General features: G+C 34.5%; 2 protein-coding genes across 2 annotated transcripts in view; both read left to right on the forward strand.

The window, feature by feature from the left end:
- The window catches only part of HIBADH (3-hydroxyisobutyrate dehydrogenase), a 117,996-nt gene that overhangs the window by 36,358 nt on the left and 55,924 nt on the right, over positions 1-25,714 (forward strand). The gene's annotated exons all lie outside the window — the stretch shown is intronic.
- The window catches only part of LOC308645254 (glycine cleavage system H protein, mitochondrial-like), a gene marked incomplete at its 5' end in the record, with an annotated part of 35,126 nt that continues 26,815 nt past the window's right edge, over positions 17,404-25,714 (forward strand). Inside the window, one exon of the mRNA XM_081287311.1 lies at positions 17,404-17,605. Within this exon, the coding sequence (XP_081143437.1) occupies positions 17,404-17,605 (202 nt within the window). The remainder of the gene's footprint in view (positions 17,606-25,714) is intronic.

The following is a 25,714-nucleotide window of genomic DNA, read 5'->3' on the forward strand; positions in this document are numbered from 1 at the left end:
TGGACTTTTTCCCAGGAAGGGATCTGTGTTTATTTAGGGCCTTTGTCTGCGGAGGGATTAAAAGGCAGCCCACCAGCATTGTGAACTTGATGGTAATAAAAGGTCACCAAAACACACCATAAAAACATTCTTACCATGGAATTAATTATACAGTGTAATTTTACAAAGCAGCCTGATTATTCCATCCATACTCCTCTTTAAACATTTCATTATTTAAAAATTGAAGTTTTGATACAATTTTGGTTTATGAAAAAATATTTTGCTTATTTTATGGTATTTAAACACTAAGGAAATTGTCATGTGTATGCATGTAGTTAATAGCATTAAAAAGCATAAATTTTAAAACAAAAATTATTTTTCAATTATGGAATGAATAGCTTCTTTGGGATGAAGGTAGAATTGTCAAAAGGTTTGGTATTTTACCAACCAGCTCAGTTTCTAAAAACCAGAGCCGGGTTTAAGAGTTTATCTATGCCACCAGGTGGCATTGCATCCAAACCTGCTTGTGATAAAAGGAGAATTTTAAAAAACATTATTTTGTTTTTGAGAGGACATAATACTTCTACATTTTGCTTTTGAAGTTGGCTTAAAAATACATCTGATATCAGGGTTGATTAAATGTATCCAAAGAATTGAAAAGGTTTATTTTTTTCTGCAAGTATGTGTTTTTAGTTTGTTGATATTGAAATGAAAGTAAATTAAAATGAAACATTTTCAGGAATTGCCTTTTTTTTTAAAGTAAAATAAACAATTGGTTATATTGCTATCATTATTTTGTATTACATTGAGTTACTTTTTTTGCTTTATTTGTCATAACAGTAGAGAGGGGATCCTGCTTATAAAAGTCCTCACAAATATTTTGAACCCCCCCCCCCCCGTGCTGCATATTACACACCCCGCACACCCCTACACACATTCTCCCAGGCCCTTGTAAAAAAGTGTCAGCAGGTTTCACTGTATGGGAATTTTTAAAAAGAGGGAGAGACCTTTGAAAGGTGCAAGTTGGTCCTTTTCACAAGGCTAACTATGAGATTCATTAGGCAGTTCATGTTCATGTCTTAAAAGCTGTTTTTGGGAAAGTAAGTTCTTGAGTTTCCTGTACTGGTTTTCAGGGAGTTTTTATAGTTTCAGAATCAGCTCATTTTAAAAGTGATAATATAAAAGCAAAAAAAAAAGTTATAAATTTTATAAAAATAATATACTTTCATTAAAATCATATTTATGTTCTATTTTTATGAATCTAAATATAAGTTAATAAACTATAGCAGAAACAATTAAATTATTTAATATAACTATCCAGATGCCTCAGTATGTTGTCAGAATAAATAAGATTGAGTGTATATTATATTATTTTTTATTCTTTTAAAAAGTGCATTCACCATACAGAGAGATGTTTAATGCTTGGCTTTGATCATTTCTCAAAAAGCTTTATGAAATGTTACTCATTGTATACTCTTGCCTCTTCTCTGAGGCTTCTTAATGTGCACAGCCTGTTTAAGAAATGTATATGTTTTCAAAGTAAATGTTTGACCTCCCACCTTGATGGTCCCATTTAAAAACAAAACAAAACAAAAAACTTTTTTCCCTTGTATTTTGAACTTGATTGGAATGTGTGCTATACTAAAACTAAATATGTGCACCCTCTAGTATTAAAAGAGAGATCTTTTTTATTTTAAAAATTATGATTTCACATTTGAAAGTAGTCTAGACACAGGTACTCATGACATTTGACCCTCAATATTTTACTTTTAAACTTGATACAACAGTCTGCTTCCTAGCTTTGTTGTATGCTAATATTTCTACTTATTTAACATCAAAAAGCTGTAGTGGTTTCTCTTTATAGATTATGCCTGTGTTCTGGAATTGCCTCCTGCTGTCCATGAATTGCTTCATGGCTTGTTGTATTACAATTTCTCGCTAGGGTTTTTGTGATTTTATATAACCAACATTTTTTTAAAAAAATCAAATTTGACACAGTAAACTGAATTAGCACAAATTATACTCACTATTCATAATTATAATTGAAGTAATCTTCATGGCCTGGCATTTATGTAGTAAGAGTAAGCAAATGCAAATCTCATGTAATGATATGCATATGTGTAATTGCATACAATGACTGTATTTTTCTAGTTATTTCTTTAATATTAAATAACTCTTTTGCCAAAATTCCAGAAATCTACTTTTTCATTAAAAGAAATTATTAGAAAACAGTCCTACTTGTTAGAGTGCATGCTGTTTAGTGATGAAACATTTAGATTTGGCTGGGCTGCTCTCCTTTCAGTTGAAAATAGTATTGGTGTGAGTGAGTGCTGCTATGGGAACCTCCACATAGATATAAAAGGCACGGCTGTCTTAAGTGGAAGAGGAGAGGCAATGTTCTAAAATACTGGTGGGCCTAAATGATCTATTTTACATATGTGTTGATGGGGAGGGGTGTAGCTAACATGAGAAAGGGAGAGAAAGTAGTGCCGAAAGTAAATGTTAAGAGTTAAAACCATCTATTTATACTTTCATAGTCTCAGGTGGAGGTGTTTAAAATGTGATTCTTATTTATTTGTGTCATTTACATATGTTGGGGAGTCTTCTTATACATTATTTTATAACTACATCTGTGGAATATGTTTAACTTGATTTGACTTTTGATAAAAATGTTTAATTCAGTGAAATTTCCTGGCTCAAAGGTTTTAGGTCTTTGAGATGGCTTTAATTTTACTGGTGGCTTTTTCATTTAATTCTTTTTCAAATATCTGAAATGTTTTAAAAATTAAACTGACTAGGAGACAGCTAATATGGCTTTCAGGAGAAAGTTGGAATTTAGGTATTATTGTGTTTTTAATGTTAGCTTTTAAAAGTTAAACATTTTCAGTGCATATTTAGGCAGGAAACAATGGCTTACTGTGTCTGCATATATAATGTGTGGGTTTTTTTTTAAAGGCAAAAAACCAAGCATCAAATCCTTTTATATCCTTTAGGAACACATGTGCAACTCTGATAAAGGTGATTTGAAATCAAATACCTTAACTGTATGCAAAATAAATTTTTTTTGTATATTTAAGTTACAAAAAACAATGAAATTGTACCCAACATGAATGAGCATGGTAAAAAGCAGCAGCAGCAGCAACAACAATATCATCATCATCATCATCATCATCATCATCATCGAGATTTAACATGTCAGATATAATGTAAAAGAAGAAAAGACACTAACCTGACAAATGGTTTAAATTTATCTTTTTAGTCAAGTTGGAGAAAAAGTAAAGCTGTTGAGAAGTTTTTAAATGAAAAAGAATAGTTTAAAAGGGCTGAAGGGGTGAAAAAAGAGGGCATGAAAGACAAACACTGCTTCCTGGGCCTGCTTGCATATGATGTAAGGAGCCAGCCCTGGGAAGTGTATTGTTTTCAACCCCAGATAAACAATTCTGGGTATCTCTGGAGGTGGCTGAGTGTTGGTTTCATAGGGATCCTTGAGAAGTGAACTGACATGCAGAAAGTTCAGTTATCAGTGGATTTTTCAGGGTGAAAAACATAAAAACAAGAATAAAGAATGAGAAAGTGTGTTTGTGTAGAAAATTGACCAAGTGAAACCTTTGAGTAGTGTGAAATAATACCTAAATTTTAGAAATGCCTAGTTGTCAGTAATCATTTTTTTTTTTTTTAAATAAGAGACTGCGGCTTTCCAGTATAAAACATTCAGCAATGAAGATACCCACTTTTAAGCGGACTTTTGGCATACTATTCTGCTTCTAAAAAAGAAAGGACTGCAAAATTAAATTTCTTGGAAATATAGGTAACAAGAGGGATAAAAAATTATGTTTATTTAAAAAAAATTGCTGAGAGAATGAAAATAAGAGCAATATTGTGTTGTTTTTTGTTTTAGTTTTTGCTTGCTGCGTTCTTTCCTCCATTCTTCCTTGGAACAAAGTCTGACAATCTTAACAGAGTGAAAAACATTAAAATGCATACAATCTTATCAATAAGAATGTTAAACATATTTTCAATTTTAATCATCTTAAGACAGTTACATAATAGAGAATTTCCTAGAAGTCGTCAATTTTAATATTGATTAAAGTACCTTTTGTGAGTCAGGCTGTCATGCTGAGTGTTTATGTGAGTTATGTTTTTTAAAACACCAATTCTTAAAACATCCCTATGAAATACAGATTCTTCTCATATTTTAGTGAGGAAGTTGAGCTCACTTTGGAAGGGATGAAGGACCACATACAATTATTGTAAGAATTAGCTTGACTTAGCTCAAAGAAGACATTTTAGGTAGAGGATTTCCAAATACTATGGTAGGACTATTATCTTCAAGTTATTTCTTTTGGTTGCTAGAATAACGAAAATGCACAACACCATTCAGTGACATCCTCCCCGCTCACACATGCTACCCCCGACTATGGGAAGAACTATTAGCAAAATTTAAAAAATCAAATTAAATGAATTAGCATAGTTTTCTTTTTGTTTTTATGTGCTTGAATCTATTAAAGGAGAGGGACAAAAGTGGTAAGAAAATGTAGAACCAGAAGTGAAAACCAGAAATTTAAAAAAAAACTTCTGAAATAACTTTCTTTGTAGGTTGTTTAGGAGTTGAAGTATTAAAAAAGAATCTGTCTTATTAAGTTATATAGTCATATGAGTTCACGTTTGTCTTTTTCAGTTGAATGTATAAGATTATAGGTTTTTATAAGTTTTCAAATACCAAAAATTAGCCCTTACAAAATATCAGTGACAATTTCAGTGTGCATGATTGATCAGTGACATACTTTTTTAAATGTTTACAGAATTAAGCATTAAGACTTGTGAATAACAGTGTGCCAAGCTTATCAGTCAGTAAGAACAATAAAAACACATCATTCAGTTCTAATTTGACATCATAACTATCATTTCATATTTTACTGAAAGAACTATATAATACATTAGGGATTTTGATGATTTTCATCTTATTAGTATTTTTAAGCACTCTCAAACACAATACTTCAGCAGCTTGTAATAGGATTTTTAAGAGTGGTGTGTGTGAGTGTTCTACCTTGAAGACAATGCAGTGAAAGATACTTTCTGTACTTAGTTCAGATTATGTTTAAAAAAAAAAAAAAGTACACTAATCCATACTTTCCATGGTGTAACCACATAATTTTCATTGAAAACTGTAAGAATCTGATGTTTATGACATTTTGCTTTCCCTGAATATTGTATTTCTCTGAATTTTATAGGATCAAGTATGCTAAAGTGCATATTTTGGAAACAAACAGAACCCCACCCAACTCCTATTTTTAAGTATTCTAAGAGTGAGAATTTCAAGTATTTAAATAGCCTGATAAGTCTGGTTTATGTTTCAGATTTCTAGCTCTAAAAATGATTGGCAGCAGTTTGGAAAGAAGAGTGAGGAGGAGGCCCTAATCAATATTTTTTTATTTTTTAAATTGTCTGTGGACCATCATTTTATTTATTTATTTTATGGTGCTGAAAATTTAACCCAGTGCCTCACACATGCGAGGCAACTACTCTACCACTGAGCTACAACCCAGCCCTAACTAGTATCCTTTTAGAAAAGATTAGCAAGAAATTTCTGTGGAAAAAAAGCCTTTTAAACAGATATTTTGACCCTAATCCCAAAATTCCAAGGGAATAATTATTATTACTAGTTAGAAAATTGCCCAGAAGTTAGTGATGAGAACTGGAGTTTATCCCAGTCTTATTTTTGTGTGGTTTTGCTCATTCTTTTTTCTGTTGATCAGATTGTAAGGAACCTTTATTTAGTAGGCCATCTAATTATGGCAGAACCATGGTCAAATTCAGCTTTGCTTGACTTTGGTGAGTTATCTTTTCTAATCAAAGTGCTGAATGGTAATGAGATTCTTTACCAGGAAAAAAAAATGAACAATTCTTGATCTTTTCTGTGCTTCATTTTTAAGTCAGGGTGCTTTTTTGAAGGTAGAAATTGTGACTTTAAAGGGTGAGTCCTGATATTCCAGGAGTATGCTAATATAAACATACAGCTGTGTTTTCATGAAGGGGAGATGATGTGGGAAACTATAGTAATGAGGGTGAAGAAAAGGGAGGAAGCTTAAAGAATTCTGTTTTTGTTGTTTAAGGGCTAGAACTATGGGATTTATGTGCATTATCAATTATATGGGGATGAGAAGTTAAAAAAACTGTACAGAATGGTAAAATTTTGATGTCTGAACTGAGCACCTTTTATTAAGTATCTTTGCAATACAGTTAAATGCCAAAATAAACTAAGGAATTGTTGACACATATTTTAATTTGTAGTATGTGTCTTGTGGCTATGAAGGTTACAACTTGGGAATGAGTTTTGGGAAAAGGTACTGTGGGAATGAGGCTCCTGTGGTTTCATGCCCTAGCCATTTACTATTTCCCATGTACTTCCTGTTGCAAACTAGAGATGAACAACCATGTAGCTGGGCGACTATGCTTGGTTCTTCTCCCCTAGCCCATCAAAACAGTTTTATTGTCTAAGAAATAAGTTATCTCTGTTTTTGCTCCACATCCCATTTTTTCATTGACGACAAAATGAAGGTGATGTGCCTTCCTTTTACTTATGTCTGAATTTTAAATATTGTATTTTTTATATGATAATACTCCAGAATGTATAATTATAAAGAACCAACAAACATTGACTTATAATTTTTCATGCATATCTTTTGAGAGAAAAACAAACCTTTCCTAAAACAAAACTTTGTTTTGAGTAATTGCTATTTAATTTTATTGCTGTTATTTTGCTTTGGCCTGCTTGATTTCAATAAATTTTTAAATAAATAAAACATTTTAAATATGAAAGAATCAAAGTAAAGTTTAGGATGTAAATTTTATCTATTGGATTCATTTTTTTTCCAATTCCTACTGAAAGTTCTTAAATAAATGTGCTTACTTTTGACTCTTCTTTTAATTGGACCTCCAAAAAAAGACTTTTTGGGGAGATGTTTAGCCCTAAACCACAACTTTTATTGGTATATGCCTTATTCATGGATACCTATATTTGATACGGTGATTGCTTTCTGAAGGGCTCCTTAGTTATTCTCTTTCAGTAATGATTTAAAAGGGATGGAGAGATCAATCACTTGTTCTCTCAAGAGGTTCTCCATTTAACCTTTGACAGAGACAATTGTGTTATTATGTCTAGTTTCAGTTGTACCCACTTTGCCTTGATTATATTGGGGATTATATTTTTTTCTATTCAGTGTTTTTTTTTTTATCAATGTACTCAATACATAATTATTGAAGTGAAATGGTGACAAAGTTTCTGTGGGAAAGAAGTTCGTGTTTCCTGTCTTTGTTGGTATTTGTGGATTCCTAATCTCCTAAGAGTCTTGGGATGTAGATTTGTACATCACAACCAAGGGTGGGTAGTTTTTATGGTGAGGAAGAGGGGAAAAGATAGTATTGAAGCAATTCCTGTCTAGGTCTGCAAAGTGCAGATTGCATTTCTCTTTCAGTGGTGTTAGGTTTATGGCCCTTTTTTTTTTGGGAAAGTGCTATTAAGTGTTTGGAGACCTTTATCTTTGTTTTGTTGCAGCAGATGGAGTTGTACTCTGGTGGTTTTGCTAGGTATGATAAATGTCATACTAAAACTGTGCTTGTTGGAAGTTTGATCTGGAAAGTTAACTGTGTCTTTCAGTTTCATGAAGAAAATGGAATCACAGTATTCAAGTTATTAAACAAATAGGCCCATCTGGCAGATCAGCAATAATAATATGTATTTCTCATTGAATCTTGTAATTTTTTTCTTCCTTTTAAACAAAGGTTTAACCAGAAATAATGACAATTTTATCAGAAATAATATAAATAGTAGAAATAGACAAACCTCTTTCTTCAGAGCTTCCAGGGAGAAATGTCTAGATAATGAAGAATCATCCCTATTTTATAAAAGAATAATGAAAGCAAAGAAGTTATGTGATTCTCTTATGTTATAGAAAGATTATTCCAGGAACAAAATTTTCAAGTCTTCTATACAAAGTAGCCGTCTTTTGTTTTCTAGAAAAAGACATTATGTATATTTCTTACATTCTAAGAGGTATTTCCCTCTTTTCCCTTGTCTTTGTTAGTTTAATTCTATCTTGAGTAATAGTATTTTAGATAATACATACTTCTAATAGCTTTGATGCAATCTGTGTTTAATCTACACTGGTGCTGAAATATGCTAGTCACCACTTTGCTAATGGATTGAAATAAATTTAATTGATTTGAGTTCTCCCAACAAATAAACTTTTTACTAAAAACAGGAAAGTCTAATCAAATTCGAAGGCAGAATTTTCTTCTTTTTTGTGTGATTTGCACTGCAGATGTACTCTGATACAGTTAAGAACAAATTTATATCCTGTATTGAATCTGTGATATAATTTGCAAATTATTATCCTTACATGTCAGTTATTTGCATTTATAGTTCCTTACATTAATATAGATTGATGGTGATTCTTGATTCTGAAACTTCCTCTTCAAGCTCTTTTATGTTTTATGTTCTAGCTTTTATGTATTCCCATCTTCAATAGTTAGGAGAAACATAAGAAAGGGTCATGACAGTATCAAGACAGTATATAAGTAAAAATAGTCAGAAGCTCCTGTTTTTACTTGTATTTAGGAAAAAAGTTGACTTACAAGAATAGTTGGCAGCTTGGGGTACAGCTCATTGACAGTATTTGTGCTTAGCATGTGCAAAGCCCTGGATTTAATCCCCAGCACCAAAAAAGAAAAACAAAATAGTAGATAGTCTTAGTGGTGTCTGGACTTCACTCTTTGATTGTAGTTACAACACTTGAGATGTAAAATGCAGAGGAATCTGGTATGAGGGATTCTGGTGGTACTGTTGGAAGATTATTGACAAAAAGCATCATATTTTTCTTTTTACTGAGACTGCTAGGAGGCCCAGAGCTTTTGGGACCCAGTAATAATCATCATTTCCTCTGCTCTTCCCTTTTTCTGTATGATTTACATTTCACTTGTGTCTTTAGCTTAAAATTTTTAGTTTCTATTAAATCTGCTAGACACTGGGAATATGTTTCCTTCTCTTAGTACTTATAGTCCATGTGTTTATGTCATCTTAGAAACTAACTCAAAATCCATTTTGGAAGTAAGGATTTAATCATAAATATGTACTCATAGCCATCAGGTTTGCTTATAATTTTTCTTCAGTATTTTTTTTCTTTCTTTCTTTTTTCTTTTTCTTTTCTTTTTTTTTTTTTTTTTTTTTGGTAGTAAGGATTGAACCTGGGTGCTTAACCACTGAACCACATCCCAATCCGTTTTATTTTTTATTTTGAGACAGGGTCTCACTAAGTTGCTCAGAGCTTCGCTAAGTTGCTGAGGCTGGCTTTGAACTTGCCTTCCTTCTGCTTTAGCCTCCCAAGTGAGCCACTGAGATTATAGGCATGTACTACCATGGCAGGCCTCAGTGTACTTTTATTCTTGCCTTTATTATCATTTTCTTTGCTTGTTTTTCCTTCTATTTTAAAAATGAAATGAAGACTTCCTCCCTCCTTTTTCTTTTTAAAGCTTCTGTATATTATAAATGAAGATTGTGTTAACATTTAAAAAATACTTTATTGTTTATATGTGTATATACATATAAAAACAAAAATGAAATTCTCTTTTACAACTCCTTTCCACTTAATATCTTTTTTAAAAATATTTTTTAGTTGTAGATGGACACAATACCTTTATTTACTTATCTTCATGTGGTGCTGAGGATCAAACCCAGTGCCTTATCCATGCTAGGTGAGTGCTTTACCACTGAGCCAAATCCCAGCCCCTCCACTTTATATATCTTTTAGTATATAGTAGATTTGCTGTATACTTTTTTAAATTACTACAAAGTATTCTATTAAGTGGACAGACTTCTTTGGTTACCAAGAGGCTACCCTGAGTATTCTTAACCATAGATGTTTTTGTCTATATGCAAACTTATCAGTATGAAAAATTCTGAGAAATGGAATTGCTAGGTCAAAGAGTATGTATAAGAGTTGGGGATGTAGCTCAGTGGTAGAGTGCTTGCCTAGCATGTAAAAAGGCCCTGAGTACAATCCCCAGTATCAAAAAATCAGAAGAATTTTTAAAAAGAATATGCATATTTTAAAATTTGACAGATATTACTACTTTTTCACCAAAGTTTATATTTCAACCAACAGTGTAGGAGAATAATATCTGAATGTGTTCCTCAAAATTCACATGTTAGAAACATAATCCCCAGTGCAACAGTGATTAATGCCATTATAAAAAGGTTTGACCAAGGAAGTTGGTCCCTTGATCTCTTTTTTGCCTTTCCACCTCCTATTCTGTTGAGAACACAACAATCTTTCCCTTTGAAGGATTCATTGTTCAAGTCACCATCTTGGAAGCAGAAACTAGACCCTTACCAGATGACAAACCTGCTACTGCCTTGATCTTGAACTTCCTGGACTTTAGAACTTTGAGAAATAAAATTTTGTTCTTTATAAATGGCTCAGTCTCAGGTAATTTGTTTTAGCAGTGCAAACTTCGGAGTATTTATTCACATGTTTGCCAACACTGTCTTTATATTTCTTTTGTAATCTGGTAGGTAAAAATGGTATAGTATGGTTTCAGTTCTCTTCTTTTTTTTCCTTCTTCAAATTATGTGTTCCTCTGTGTATCCTGAAGATTTTTTTGTTTCTTTGAACATTTTAAGAATGTTTTAAAACTTTTTAATGTTTATTGCTTTTTAAAAATGATTGTTTTTCCTGTCCTTTGGACATACTTTCATTAGATTCATTCATCCAGCAGCTGCTTGTTTATTACTTACAGCGTGTTAAGTGTTATGGTAGATATTGATCTTTTCTAACTGATATGCTTGCTCATTCATTATTTCATTCAGCAGATAATGAGTATTTACCATGTACTAAGTATTATTCTAAGCCTGGGAATACAGCAGTGAGAAAACACACACAAACACACACATACACATACACACACACACACACACAATTTGCTGTTATGGAAGTTATATTTTAATGAATGTGAGAATGTGTGGGAAAATATAAATGTTGAAAATATTTTCTGCCAGTTTGACCTTTTTTTAATCTGATTTTTATGGTACTTTTTGAACTACAGAAGTTTTGAATGATTGATTAGTAGAGTCTATTAGTCTTATCCTTTATGGCTTCTGAGTTTTATGTTCTATTTGGAAAGGACTTACCCTACCCAAGTTTGTAAAATTTCAAAGATAATTTCTTTTAGTTATTTTATGACTTCATTTTTAACAATGTATATCTTTGATCCATATGCAGTTTATTTTGGTGGCAGAGTTGATGGTAGACATCTAGATTACTTTTTCTTTTTAAAATCTATTTAATGAAAAAAATATTGTCTTTACCCTATGAAGTTCCAATATGCCATTAATTTAATGCTGTCAATTCCTGTAAGCATTGGGGTTTATCCCTGAACTCTCTATGGTGTTCTGTTGATATCTCATGGTTGATTCTTTCATGAGTAGGACCTTTTACTTTCTGTTGGTTTTATTTTATTATTTGGAGGATAGTCTTCTCAGATTGGCCCCGCACCCCAGAATTTCCCCCAAATTTTCAGACTACTTTTTCTGGTTATTGTTCTATAGAAACATGAGTTACTTTTATCATGTTCTTCCCAAAATATTCTATTAATATTTTCATTGGGATTACACTGAAGTTATACGTTAACTTATGGGAAATTGGTGTATTTATAAAACTGTGTCTATTAGTAGGAAAGAGGATAGGCAGGACTATCAAGGTCCTTTTGAAGTGCTACCCATTTTGTTCTTTATGCTAAGAACAGTGAGATATCATTGAAAATTTCAAGCAGAAATGAAGCATGATCATATCAGAATTTCTAAAATATGAAATAGCCATAGTGTGGAAAGAATTTTCGAGTCAGGTATATAAAAGGAGACTAATTGGGAGGCTACTGAAATAGTGCAGGCAATAGGGGTGGTAGTTTGAGCTAGATTCATGGTTTGGAGAGATACAAAAAGGTGGAAGCATGACTTTTTTTTTTTTTTTTAAAGAAAAACTAGATTTAGGTATTATAAGAAATCAGCCTATAAAATTCACCAAGAATATAACTCAGGTTGAATGGAACTTGGTGAAGTGCCACTTTTTTGGTTAAAAAAAAAAAGATCCAAGTTGGTCCTAGTACTTTGTTTATTGTTTTTATCCTGTCTTCCATTTATTATCATCTTTCTTCCTTTTATTTCTTGACCCCCAAATCAGACTCTCTTCATTAGATTTCTATTCTTTATTCTTAAACATTCTTTCATTCAGTAAACATTTACTGAATATTATTCTACTTTCTGTTATTTTAGAAATAATTGAGGCCATGAGTTGGAAAATTAACTTACTTGTCATAAAAAGATTCTTTTATCAGAGATGATGAAAATATAAAATTCCCAGTACATCTTGCCTTCTTGAGACAATCTTGTAGGAGTTGCTTCTAACAATCTGCATAATCTTCTTTCCAATTAAACCTGTAGTATGAAGTCTTGAAATCCAAATACAGTTCACCACTTTTGGCATTCCCCATCTGTATCATTTTAGTCTCAATTTGCATTGAGTATTAAATATTTAGTTCATTACCATCAATATTAAAACTTTAATTTTTTCCACTTTCCATATGAATTTAATAAACCACGAGTCATGCATTGTGTTACGAATTTTTACACCAGCAGTCTGGGCTCTGTTCTATACAACATTTTTATCTGAGCAATGCAATGAAGAATAAACTAATATTTGTAAAAGCTCTTAACACAATGCCTGACACATAATTTGTTCTTAGTGGGTCTTTACTAAATTTTATTTTGGATGCTAGCATGTAGATAATGACAGTGAATAATGGCATATGTAGAATAGTATGTAGGAAGGAGAACAATGCTTATCCAAAAGGTTGTGTCTGCTGTCAAGCAGCAGGGTTCCTGGCTTTGCTTACCATAAGACTTTTAGCCCTTTCTCAATGGTAATGAAGAGGATTGGATCATCAAATCTGTGACTGACCAAAAAGAAGTGTGTGTGTGTGTGGGGGGGGGGGGGGCTCTAGGGGTTAAATATCTCAGATCATGAAATAAAAATCTAAAATCTAGAAGCATTTGAAAAAAGAGAGAAATACTTGAGGGGGATGGATGACTTTATTGAAAAAAAAAAAAAGAATTATATTTTGACTCATGGTCTGGCAGTCCAAAGTTGAAGGTCTGCATGTAGTAGTGGCCTTCTTGCTGGAAGAGTTTGGAGGTATGCAGAACATAATATGGTAAAGAAACAGGAATCATGCATGTATGTCTTGTCTGGTCTCTCTCTTTTCTTATAAAACTACCTGTGTTCAATCTGGAGGGCTCTACCCTGATGGCCTTATCTAGTTCTAATCACCTCCCAAATGTTCTACCTCTAAATACTATAGTTTGATTCAGTTTCTACCTTTTTAATATCTCACAATGGGGATTAAGTTTCAACACATGAACCTTTGGGGGACACAGTCAAACCATATCCAAACCAAGCACCTCCTATTCAGTTTGTATTCTGTTGAGTAATTGGAAAAGAGATGAATAGACTCTTGAGGGCCTTAAGATGTATTAGATGGGGCAGATGCATTTTCATAAAACAACACATTATAATAAATGTATAAGAACATGCAAAATGAAGTTATTGATCTGTTTGGGACCATCATAGAAGAGGTCTGAATTGCAATTTAAAAGATTAACAGAAATTTGTCAAGTGGGGAAGAGAGAAGTTGTTTTTAGACAAAGAGGATATACCATGTACAAAGACACAGAAACATGAAATAGCACATGATTTGCTGGAATATGGAAGTTTGCTACTTCTGGATTTGGCATTTCTGATTTTTAAGTGGCAAGAAATAAGATTGGCCAAATTGACAAAACATCCACCATGTAGGTTCTTCCAGAATTACTGTGTTCAGAAAAGCAGTTATGTTGATTGGGTGGAAGAAAAGACTAGCATGAGTAATTAACATGGCAAATATTTAAAGCTTTTAGAAGCTCACATCACCAATTTTAAAAAGTCTTTTTTTCACTTAGATTGACAAGTAAATTGTACTAAATTTCAAGAGAACAGATTTAGTTAAATGTTTTTAGACACCATCTTTGTAAATGCTTTCCATTGTGCATGTATTAATAAAGTTGCCTGTGTTATTAGCTTGAGGTAGTCAGAACTTACAATGGGTTTGGTGATTTTCTGAGTAAGCCAAGGGGTCTCAGGTCCTCACCAAATTCCTAATTTACTTCCAAGGAGAGAACTCCAATTCTGGTCCACAAAACAGGACTTCTAGAGCTTTGAGAAAAAGCAGCTTGGAGTGTCATAGGATTTGGGTTCAGGACTCAAGTTTAGATTGCTTACTAGTTGTATGACTTGGGCATGTTCACACATTTCCAGAAGTGAGTCATAGAATCCTTACTAGAAAGAAAATTGCTCAGAGAACATGACTGTCACTTTATATGCAGTCATGCATATAAAGTAGTTTTCTAGATTGCATGTTTACTGATCGTTTTACACCAAATAGTTGATTTCTGGTTTTCTCTTAGTTTCTATATTTGTGACAGAGGGAATTATAATCAAATTTTCTGCTATAGATTAGATCTATGACCTTGAGGAAGTTGTTTATTATCTCTATACGTCAGTTTCCTTATCTGTAAAATGGACATTATAAGAGTTACTCTTAGAAAAAGATGCTCTAAGAGTTGCTCTTAGAAAAAGGTGCCTGAAGCTGGACATGGTGGTGCATGACACTGTAATTCCAGTGTCTCTAGAGACTGAGGCAGTAGGATTATAAGTTTGAGGCCAGCCTAAGCAACTTAGTGAGACCCTGCCTCAAAATAAAAATAAAAAGGGATGTAGCTCAGTGGCAAAGTGCTGCTGGGTTCTATTCCCCCCCCCCCCCACTGTACCAAAAGAAAAGAAATGAAAAAACATGCCTGATCCATAATATATGCTTAGTAGTGTTAATTAAAATCACTTTGGGGATTATTAAAGGAAAAAGAGTGAAGTTCTTAGGTAGTCAGTAAGAATTTGAGCAGAGTAGTTTCAGGATGAGTTGCGTTAGTTACTGATTTTTCACTTTATATACAAAGAGCTGTAGGGAAAGGTTTTATTTATCATAGAAATTAAAACAGTTTTGAAAATTAGGAGACTGCTATTTTTGCTTTGTTAAGTGGACATATTTACACAGAAATTCAATTCTGATTAGTGAATGGAATTAAAGTATTTAATTATAGTACAGAAGTGAATTTAGTTTACTGAAAAGAGTACTTCTATTAAGAATCTGAAGACAGATCTGAGTTCCCTTGTGGAAGGGAACCCCTAATCAAAGTGTAAGCATGTTAGTGATTTTTAACTCTTACAGAAATATACTTTGCTTTTTTGTTAACCTGAATTGGTAAGTATACATATAATATACTGATAAATCCAGTTCATTAGATAAAAATACACATTTTCAGTATACCTCTATTACTTAATATTGTCATTCCCACATTTTAAAAAATGTCAGTACTCTGGATAGTTATTTGTTTCTATAATGTAAATGATTCCTGAATATATTTACACTTCTACATACTTGAGTGAAATAATTTATTTTTAATTTCAACTTTAACTTGTGTAATTTTTTTTTTAAGTTTTGGTCTCTGAAAAGTTAAAAGAGACTTGATTGAAAAGTGGTTGTTAGATAGTTTGCTTTAGCAATTTAAGTCCAAGTATATAGGCACTTTGCTCTTTTCCCATTTGATCAAGAGCAGGATAAAACAATAAAAATAGTGAATATAACCTCTTATGCTTTTAATGTTGATTCCTTGGATAAAATTGGGGAATTTTTACTAATTTCTAGAAGCAAAATTGTTGAATTGTGCATTAGTAAAATTGTTTCAGCAGAATAAATGAATGGCTTCATGATATATTTTAAAGTACTGTGTTCTGATTTATCCAAATTTCTTGTCTTGTGTTTATCATGGCCTCTTTCCTTACTTGTCTTCCAGGTTCCCTTAGAAAATGAAGCAAAACAAATAAAAACCCCCCAACAACTCTCCCTTGTCCACAGGCTTTAAACCTGAAATAATGTTTACATTTGGCTTGTTCCTGGCCAGCAAACTTTTTATTCTTTCAGTTTTTTTTTTAAAGAGAGAGTGAGAGAGGAGAGAGAGAGAGAATTTTTAATATTTATTTTTTAGTTCTCGGCGGACACAACATCTTTGTTGGTATGTGGTGCTGAGGATCGAACCCGGGCCGCATGCATGCCAGGCGAGCGCGCCACCGCTTGAGCCACATCCCCAGCCCCTTCTTTCAGTTTTATAACCAACAGTGAATTGTTACTTTCAGAGTAAAGATTCTGTACATTCCTATATAGAAACTTTCCTTATCTGGACTGGGGTCCAGATACTATTATGTTTCTCTGCAATAACTATTTTAGCTAAATTTCTCTTGCTATGTATATCACTGAATAATTAACCAGATATTTATTTAGACCCTTTCCCTCCTAAACTGTTGTACTCAGATCATGAAAATTGATAGCTTGGAAAAGCAACTACTGATAACCCTCATCTTTTGCTTTTACCTTCTCAGTTATTAAAATGTCTGGCTTTTAGCTAATATTTCTCTGATGAGAATCTTTAAATTATAGCTTTACCTTGGTAGAATCTTTTCTCAGTTGTCTTTTGAGTAGATTGGAAACAGTTAAATGCCTTTGAATACTTATTTCCCAAATAATATTTAAATTACTGGTTGGTTAAAATGAGCATTGACAGAGAAGGAAGCTTCCTAATTGTAGGGGTAGTGGGGAGGTGCAGGCAGTGTGAGGAGTGCATGACTGGGTGTGGCTGGGAAGAGTTGTAGGGAATTGAGACATGGCAGTGAGACATCCACATGAACCTTATTACCTAACGAAATTTCTTGTCACCTATTGCTTTTTCATATAAAACTAGTGTTAGTAAAATACTATTACAGCATTTGTCTCCTAATAATTCATTTTTTGTTTTAATATAACTTGTTATACCAATTTTCTTTTCAGTCGTTAAGATTTAAATTTTCTATTTCTGGTAGTAAAATCATTTCTGTCAATGTAGGGAATCTGCAGCTTTAACACCGCTTCCTGTCTGATTAGAAGGGTTTCTTTTGTAATTAATTTTCCGCTGAGCTCTTGTGGAGAACAGGAGCCCACTGCAGAGAGGTTAGAACACCGTGGACTTTAGCTGTTCAGTTTTAATGATACAAGGGAATGGCAAAGCAAGAATAAATGAGGTACTTTTTGGTGAGCATAAACTGTGAACTGACTGTCAGCTTGAGATGGGTTCTAGGAGCAGTTAGCCAGCAGTACTAGGGCACACTCCAGTGATTGAATTTGCATAACAAGGCTTGCTGAAGAGATCTGACAGGCACAGAGATTTGTCTAGCTAGAGAGCTCCAGATGGACATGACCACGCAGCAGCTGGGTGGCACGTTGCTCAGCATGGGCAGCACCGCCCAGACTGGCAGCTGGACCCTGGCGACTGCAGGGCTGTGGCAGGCCAGCTGGTGGCTTCTGACAGCCAGTGGCCCTGTTAGAGAGCCTTTCATAATGGCCTGTCAGGGTACTGGACCTGCAGGGACCTGCAGGAGAATGTCACAAGTCACCAGTGAGGGTTGTTAAGCTAAGGAAATCTGTCCCAGGGAAGTGGAGGTGGTCACTATTTCAGTCACAAGGCTAACACCTCCCAGAGTGGTTCCCCTCTTTTACAAAGAGGACAGACTATCCTCCCCCTCCCCACAGTTACTCTAGACTGTAGTTGTTCTGGGTTTTTGTAGTTTTCTTAACACATTGAAACCAGGTTGCCAACCTTCCAGGTGCCCATGAGAATCATCACTTGGGATGGAAATCAGTATTCCTTTTCATATTTTCCCTCTGTTTTGGGGTATTTGCAATAAGGGCATATTTGTTTTTTGTTTTTTATAACTAGTGATAATTTAATAATTTATCACAGATTTATTATTCATAGGAAAAAAACACAACATGTTTAAAAATAAACTGTGGAGAAAATGAGTGAACTGGTGGTATGTGAAGTCAGTTTGTTCAGGTTACCTCCTCTTCCCCATGTCCAGGTGGATTACATTTATGTAAGGCCTTAAAATACCCATATTCTCAGATGAGTAAGCATGGAGGAAGGCTAACTTTGAGCCTGCTGTTGATAAATTTTATATCTATGTTCTTAAATTGAGGATTTACTCTCTTAACATTTCTTCTCTTAAAAAAATCACATAACTATCTAGCTAATACAACTTTTTTTTCTAAGGGAGGAAAACTGCTTATATATCTCTTTAAATTGAAAATTTTGCTGTTATAAGCCCTAAGTTCACTTTTAGTACAATCAAATTCTAGTGGGAAAAAGAAAAATGTTTCCTTTAGGGCTGGGGATACAGCTCAGTTGCTAGAGTTCTTGCCACGCATGCACCAGGCCCTGGGGTGGGGGTTCAACCGCCAAAAAAAAAAAAAGTTTCCTTTGCATGTTATTGACACTGGATCTATTTTTACTTTCTTTTTCTAATATTTTATTTAGTCCTTATATCATCCTACTGATATTAAACAGGGTAGATGATATCTCCATTTTAATAAGGTGAAGTGAGGGCCACAAAGAAGGAAAATGTGCATTGCTGCTTGGCTAATTCTGGGGTTACCTGGACTTGGAGGCAGTTAAGGGTGGTCTAAGAGAGTTACCATTTTTTTTTATTGGTTGTTCACAACATTACAAAGCTCTTGACATATCATATTTCATACATTAGATTGAAGTGGGTTATGAACCCCCAATTTTACCCCAAATGCAGATTGCAGAATCACGTCGGTTACACATCCACAATTTTACATAATGCCCTATTAGTAACTGTTGTATTCTGCTAACTTTCCTATCCCCTACTATCCCCCCTCCCCTCCCCTCCCATCTTCTCTCTCTACCCCATCTACTGTAATTCATTTCTCTCCTTGTTTATTTTCCCATTCCCCTCACAACCTCTTATATGTAATTTTGTATAGCAATGAGGGTCTCCCTTCATTTCCATGCAATTTCCCTTTTCTCTCCCTTTCCCTACCATCTCATGTCTCTGTTTAATGTTACTCTTTTCTTCTTGCTCTTCCTCCCTGCTCTGTTCATAGTTGCTCTCATTATATCAAAGAAGACATTTGGTATTTGTTTTTTAGGGATTGGCTAGCTTCACTAAGCATAATCTGCTCTAGTGCTATCCATTTCCCTGCAAATTCTATGATTTTGTCATTTTTTATTGCTGCATAGTACTCCATTGTGTATAGGTGCCACATTTTTTAAATCCATTCATCTATTGAAGGGCATCTGGGTTGGTTCCACAGTCTAGCTATTGTGAATTGTGCTGCTATGAACATCGATGTGGCAGTATCCCTGTAGCATGCTCTTTTAAGGTCTTCAGGGAATAGTCCGAGAAGGGCAATAGCAGGGTCAAATGGTGGTTCCATTCCCAGCTTTCCCAGGAATCTCCAAACTGCTTTCCAAATTGGCTGCACCAATTTTCAGTCCCACCAGCAATGTACAAGTGTACCCTTTTCTCCACATCCTCGCCAGCACTTGTTGTTTGACTTCATAGTGGCTGCCAATCTTCCTGGAGTGAGATGGTATCTTAGGGTGGTTTTGATTTGCATTTCTCTGACTGCTAGAGATGGTGAGCATTTTTTCATGTACTTGTTGATTGATTGTATGTCCTCCTCTGAGAAGTGTCTGTTCAGGTCCTTGGCCCATTTGTTGATTGGGTTATTTGTTATCTTATTGTCTAATTTTTTTGAGTTCTTTGTATACTCTGGATATTAGGGCTCTATCTGAAGTGTGAGGAGTAAAAATTTGTTCCCAGGATGTAGGCTCCCTATTTACCTCTCTTATTCTTTCTCTTGCTGAGAAAAAACTTTTTAGTTTAAGTAAGTCCCATTTGTTGATTCTTGTTTATTAACTCTTGTGCTATGGGTGTCCTATTAAGGAATTTGGAGCCCGACCCCACAATATGTAGATCGGAGCCAACTTTTTCTTCTATCAGACGCAGAGTCTCTGATTTGATATCAAGCTCCTTGATCCATTTTGAGTTAACTTTTGTGCATGGCGAGAGAAAGGGATTCAGTTTCATTTTGTTGCATATGGATTTCCAGTTTTCCCAACACCATTTGTTGAAGATGCTATCCTTCCTCCATTGCATGCTTTTAGTCCATTTATCAAATATAAGATAGTTGTAACTTTGTGGATTAGTCTCTGTGTCCTCTATTCTATACCATTGGTCCACCCGCCTGTTTTGGTACCAGTACCATGCTGTTTTTGTCACTATTGCTCTGTAATACAGTTTGAAATCTGGTATCGCTATACCGCCTGATTCATACTTCCTGCTTAGAATTGCTTTTGCTATTCTGGGTCTTTTATTTTTCCATATGAATTTCATGATTGCTTTATCTCTTTCTACAAGAAATGCCGTTGGGATTTTGATTGGTATTGCCTTAAACCTATAGAGAACTTTTGGTAATATCGCCATTTTGATGATGTTAGTTCTGCCTATCCATGAACAGGGTATATTTTTCCATCTTCTAAGATCTTCTTCTACTTCTCTCTTTAGGGTTCTGTAGTTTTTTTTTTTTCTTTTTTTTTTTTATTGGGTGTTCACAACATTACAAAGCTCATGACAAATCATATTTCATAGATTAGAATCAATTGGGTTATGAACTCCCATTTTTACCCCAAATACAGATTGCAGAATCACATCTGCTACACATCACATTTTTACATACTGCCATATTAGTGACTGTTGTATTCTGCTACCTTTACTATCCTCTAATATCCCCCCTCCCCTTCCCTCCCATCTTCTCTCTCTACCCCATCTATTGAAATTCATTTCCCTCCATGTTTGTTATCCCATTCCCCTCGTAAACTCTTATATATAATTTTGTATAACAATGAGGGTCTCCCTCCATTTCCATGTGATTTCCCTTTTTTTTTCTCCCTTTCCCTCCCGCCTCATGTCTCTGTTTAATGCTAATCTTTTCTTCCTGCTCAGCCTCACTGTTCTGCTCTTAGTTGCTCTCATTATATCAAAGAAGACATTTGGTATTTGTTTTTTAGGGATTGGCTAGCTTCACTAAGCATAATCTGCTCTAGTATCATCCATTTCCCTGCAAATTCCGTGATTTTGTCATTTTTTAGTGCTGCGTAATACTCCATGGTATATAAATGCCACATTTTTTTTTATCCATTCATCTATTGAAGGGCATCTGGGTTGATTCCACAGTCTAGCAATTGTGAATTGTGCTGCTATGAACATCGATGTGGCAGTATCCCTGTAGTGTGCTCTTTTAAGGTCTTCAGGAAATAGTCTGAGTAGGGCAATAGCTGGGTCAAATGGTGGTTCCATTCCCAGCTTTCCCAGGAATCTCCGGGTTCTGTAGTTTTCATTGTATAAATCTTTCACCTCTTTTGTTAGGTTGATTCCCAAGTATTTTATTTTTTTGAGGATATTGTGAATGGAGTGTTTTTCCTCATTTCCGTTTCAGAAGTTTTGTTGCTGATATACAGAAATGCCTTTGATTTATGCGTGTTGATTTTATATCCTGCCACTTTGCTGAATTCATTTATTAGTTCTAGTAGTTTCTTTGTAGACCCTTTTGGGTCTTCTAGGTATGGAATCATGTCATCTGCAAATAGTGATAATTTAAGTTCTTCTTTTCCAATTTTTATGCCTTTAATTTCTTTCGTCTGTCTAATTGCTCTGGCCAGTGTTTCGAGAACTATATTGAATAGAAGTGGTGATAGAGGGCATCCCTGTCTTGTTCTGGATTTTAGAGGGAATGCCTTCAACTTTTGTCCATTCAGAATGATGCTAGCCTGAGGCTTAGCATAGATAGCTTTTACAATGTCAAGGTAAGTTCCTGTTATCCCTAATTTTTCTAATGTTTTGAACATAAAGGGATGCTGTACTTTGTCAAATGCTTTCTCTGCATCTATTGAGATGATCATATGGTTCTTATCTTTAAGTCTATTGATGTGGTGAATAACATTTATTGATTTCCGTATATTGAACCATCCTTGCATCCCAGGGATGAATCCTACCTGATCATGGTGCACAATTTTTTTGATGTGTTTTTGTATTTGATTCGCCAGAATTTTATTGAGGATTTTTGCATCTAGGTTCATTAGAGATATTGGTCTGTAGTTTCCTTTCTTTGAGGTGTCTTTGTCTGGTTTCGGAATCAGGGTGATGTTGGCCTCATAGAATGAATTTGGAAAAGCTCCCTCTTTTTCTATTTCCTGAAATAACTTGAAAAGTATTGGTATTAATTCTTCTTTAAAGGTTTTGTAAAACTCCACTGTATACCCATCCAGTCCTGGGCTTTTCTTGGTTGGTAGTCTTTTGATGGCTTCTTCAATTTCATCCATTGATATTGGTCTGTTCAAATTGTGTGTATCCTCCTGACTCAGTCTGGGTAAATCATATGACTTAAGAAATTTATCGATGTCTTCACTATCTTCTATTTTATTGGAATATAGGTTTTCAAAATAATTTCTAATTGTCTTCTGTATTTCTGTAGCATCTGTTGTGATATTGCCTTTTTCATCCCGTATGTTAGTGATTTGAGTTCTCTCTCTTCTCTTCGTTAGCATGGCTAAAGGTCTGTCGATCTTATTTTTTTTTCGAAGAACCAACTTTTAGTTTTGTTAATTTTTTCAATAGATTCTTTTGTTTCCATTTCATTGATTTCCGCTCTGATTTTAATTATTTCTTGCCTTCTGCTACATTTGCTGTTGTTTTGCTCTTCCTTTTCTAGGGCTTTGAGATGAAGTGTGAGCTCATTTATTTGTTGGTTTTTTCTTTTTTTGAGGAATGACCACCAGGCGATGAATTTTCCTCTTAAAACTGCTTTCTTTGTGTCCCATAGATTCCGATATGTTGTGTCTGTATTTTCATTTATCTCTAAGAATTTTTTGATTTCCTCCTTTATGTCTTCTGTAACCCATTGATCATTCAGTAACATATTATTCATTTTCCATGTGATGTAGGATTTTTCCTTCCTTCTTTTATCATTGATTTCCAGTTTCATTCCATTATGATCAAATAAAATGCATGGTATTATCTCCACCCCTTTATATTTACTGAGGGTTGCCCTATGGCATAATATATGGTCTATTTTTGAGAAGGATCCATGTGCTGCTGAGAAAAAAGTATATCCATTTGATGGTGGTTGATATATTCTATATATGTCAGTTAAGTCTAGGTTATTGATTGTGATACTGAGTTCTATAGTTTCTTTATTCAACTTTTGTTTGAAGGATCTGTCCAATGGTGAGAGAGGTGTGTTGAAGTCACCCATAATTATTGTGTTGTGGTCTATTTGATTCTTGAACTTGAGGAGAATTTGTTTTATGAATGTCGCAGCACCATTATTTGTTGCATAAATATTGATAATTGTTATGTCTTGTTGGTGAATGGTTCCTTTTAACAGTATATAATGACCTTCTTTATCCCTTTTGATTAACTTAGTCTTGAAGTCGATTTTATTCGATATGATGATGGCCACCCCTGCTTGCTTACGAGGACCGTGTGCGTGGTATATTTTTTCCCATCCTTTCACCTTCAGCCTGTGTATGTCTTTTCCAATCAGATGTGTCTTCTGGAGGCAGCATATTGTTGGATTTGTTTTTTTAATCCATGATACCAGCCTATGTCGCTTTATTGGAGAGTTTAAGCTATTAACATTCAGAGTTACTATTGATATATGGTTTGTACTTCCATCCATGTTTGATTGTTTATCCTTTTTTTAAAAAATTTAGTTTGTTTCTCCATGATTATCTTTCCCCTCGCCCTCTGTCTTTACTGAGGCACTTCCCACTGATGGTTTTGGTTATTGTTTTTCATTTCTTCCTCGTGTAGTGTTTTGCTCAAAATGCTTTGCAATGCTGGTTTTCTGGCTGCAAATTCTTTTAACTTTTGTTTATCATGAAAGATTTTTAGTTCGTTGTCATACCTGAAGCTTAATTTTGCTGGATACAGAATTCTTGGTTGGCATCCATTGTCTTTCAGTGTTTGAAATACATTGTTCCATGACCTTCTTGCTTTCAGTGTCTGTGATGAAAAATCTGTTGTTAACCTTATTGGTTTACCCCTGAATGTAATCTGTCTCCTTTCTCTTGTAGCTTTTAATATTTTCTCTTTGTTCTGTATATTGGATATCTTCATAACAATGTGTCTTGGCGTTGGTCTACTGTGATTTTGTGTGCTCGGTGTCCTGTATGCATCTTCAATTTGTATATCTGTTTCCTTTTTTATTTCTGGAAAGTTTTCTGTAATTATTTCATTCAGCAGGTTACTCATTCCCTTGGTTTGAATCTCTGTACCTTCTTCTATCCCGATGACTCATAAGTTTGGTTTTTTTATGTTATCCCATAACTCTTGGATGTTTTTCTCCTGATTTTTTACCAGCCTTTCTGAGTTGGCTAGACTCTTTTCAAGATGATATATTTTGTCTTCATTATCTGACGTTCTGGCTTCTACTTGCTCCACTCTGTTAGTGATACTCTCAATTGAGTTTTTAATTTGGTTTATCGTTTCCTTCATTTCTAGAATTATTGTTTGATTATTTTTTATAATCTCTATCTCCTGATAAAGATGCTTAACTTCTTTTTTTATCTGTTTATGTAATTCATTCTCAATGTGTTCTTTCGCTGCTTGAATTTGCTGTCTTGTATCCTCTTTAAGGTTCCATTCCATCTGTCTACGGTATTCCTTGAGTTCTTTATATGACCATTTTTCTGATGACTCTAGGTCCTCCTGAATATTTAGGCTGTCCTGCATTGTTTGTACTCCTTTTCTTCCTTGCTTTTTGAAGCTGCTCATGTTACTTCTTGTTCTGTTTGACTGCTGAGTTACTGTTTACTCCTATAAATTTATTAGATGCTTGGGAGGAAAGGTATTAGAAGGGAAGGGAAGAAGTCACTAAAGAGAATGAGAGTAAGCAGGTAGAATTCAAGGAAGGGGGGATAAGAAAAATGAAAAGACAAAAGAAGAAAAAAATAGGAAATAAAAAAAGAAAAAAAATTAAAAAAAATAATAATAAAAAAATTAAAATTAAAATTAGAAGAAAAAAAAAATTAAAAAATTGTAAAAATAAATAAAAAAACAATAAGAAAGAAAAATGAAAATGAAAGAAAATCCCAAATCAAAAAAAAAAGAGAATAGAAAAAAAGAAAAAAAAAACTAATAAATGCAGTCATAGAGTTTGATTAACTTCTCTTCCAGTAGGTGGCGCTGTGCCCACTAGGCCAAGTTTCTCCTGTCAATATGCGGGAACCAATCACTGTGCAGCAGCTCCTCCCAGACTGGGCGAGTCTCCAATCCTGAGTGTCTAGGGCCTCCTCTTGTGTCTAGTCACTTCCCACTTTTCCTCTATCCAGGCCCCTCTCACGGGTGCCGCTCATCACAATACTGGCTACACGCCAGGTCTGCTGCTCCCGGGAGCCCTGTTTTCATGAACGACTGGGCACACTCTCCCTGTTTGCCATTCCCTCAGACCCTAAGTTTGTAGAGTTTGGGGCTGAGAATCCTCAGCGAATTTTACTTGCCCTCCGGTAGCCACTCCCCCGGTAGCTGGTGCAAGAGACCTCAGCAGTCAGCCCTGGTGGGAGCGGTAGTTCCGCGCCGCGGGTCCCGAACCACCTCTGATTCCCTCGGGCTGGCTGTCGCACTCACGGGAGAGCTGGGAG

Source organism: Spermophilus citellus, assembly GCF_964194105.1.
Source record: "Spermophilus citellus genome assembly, chromosome: 3".
In the NCBI taxonomy this organism is placed as follows: Eukaryota; Metazoa; Chordata; class Mammalia; order Rodentia; family Sciuridae; genus Spermophilus; species Spermophilus citellus.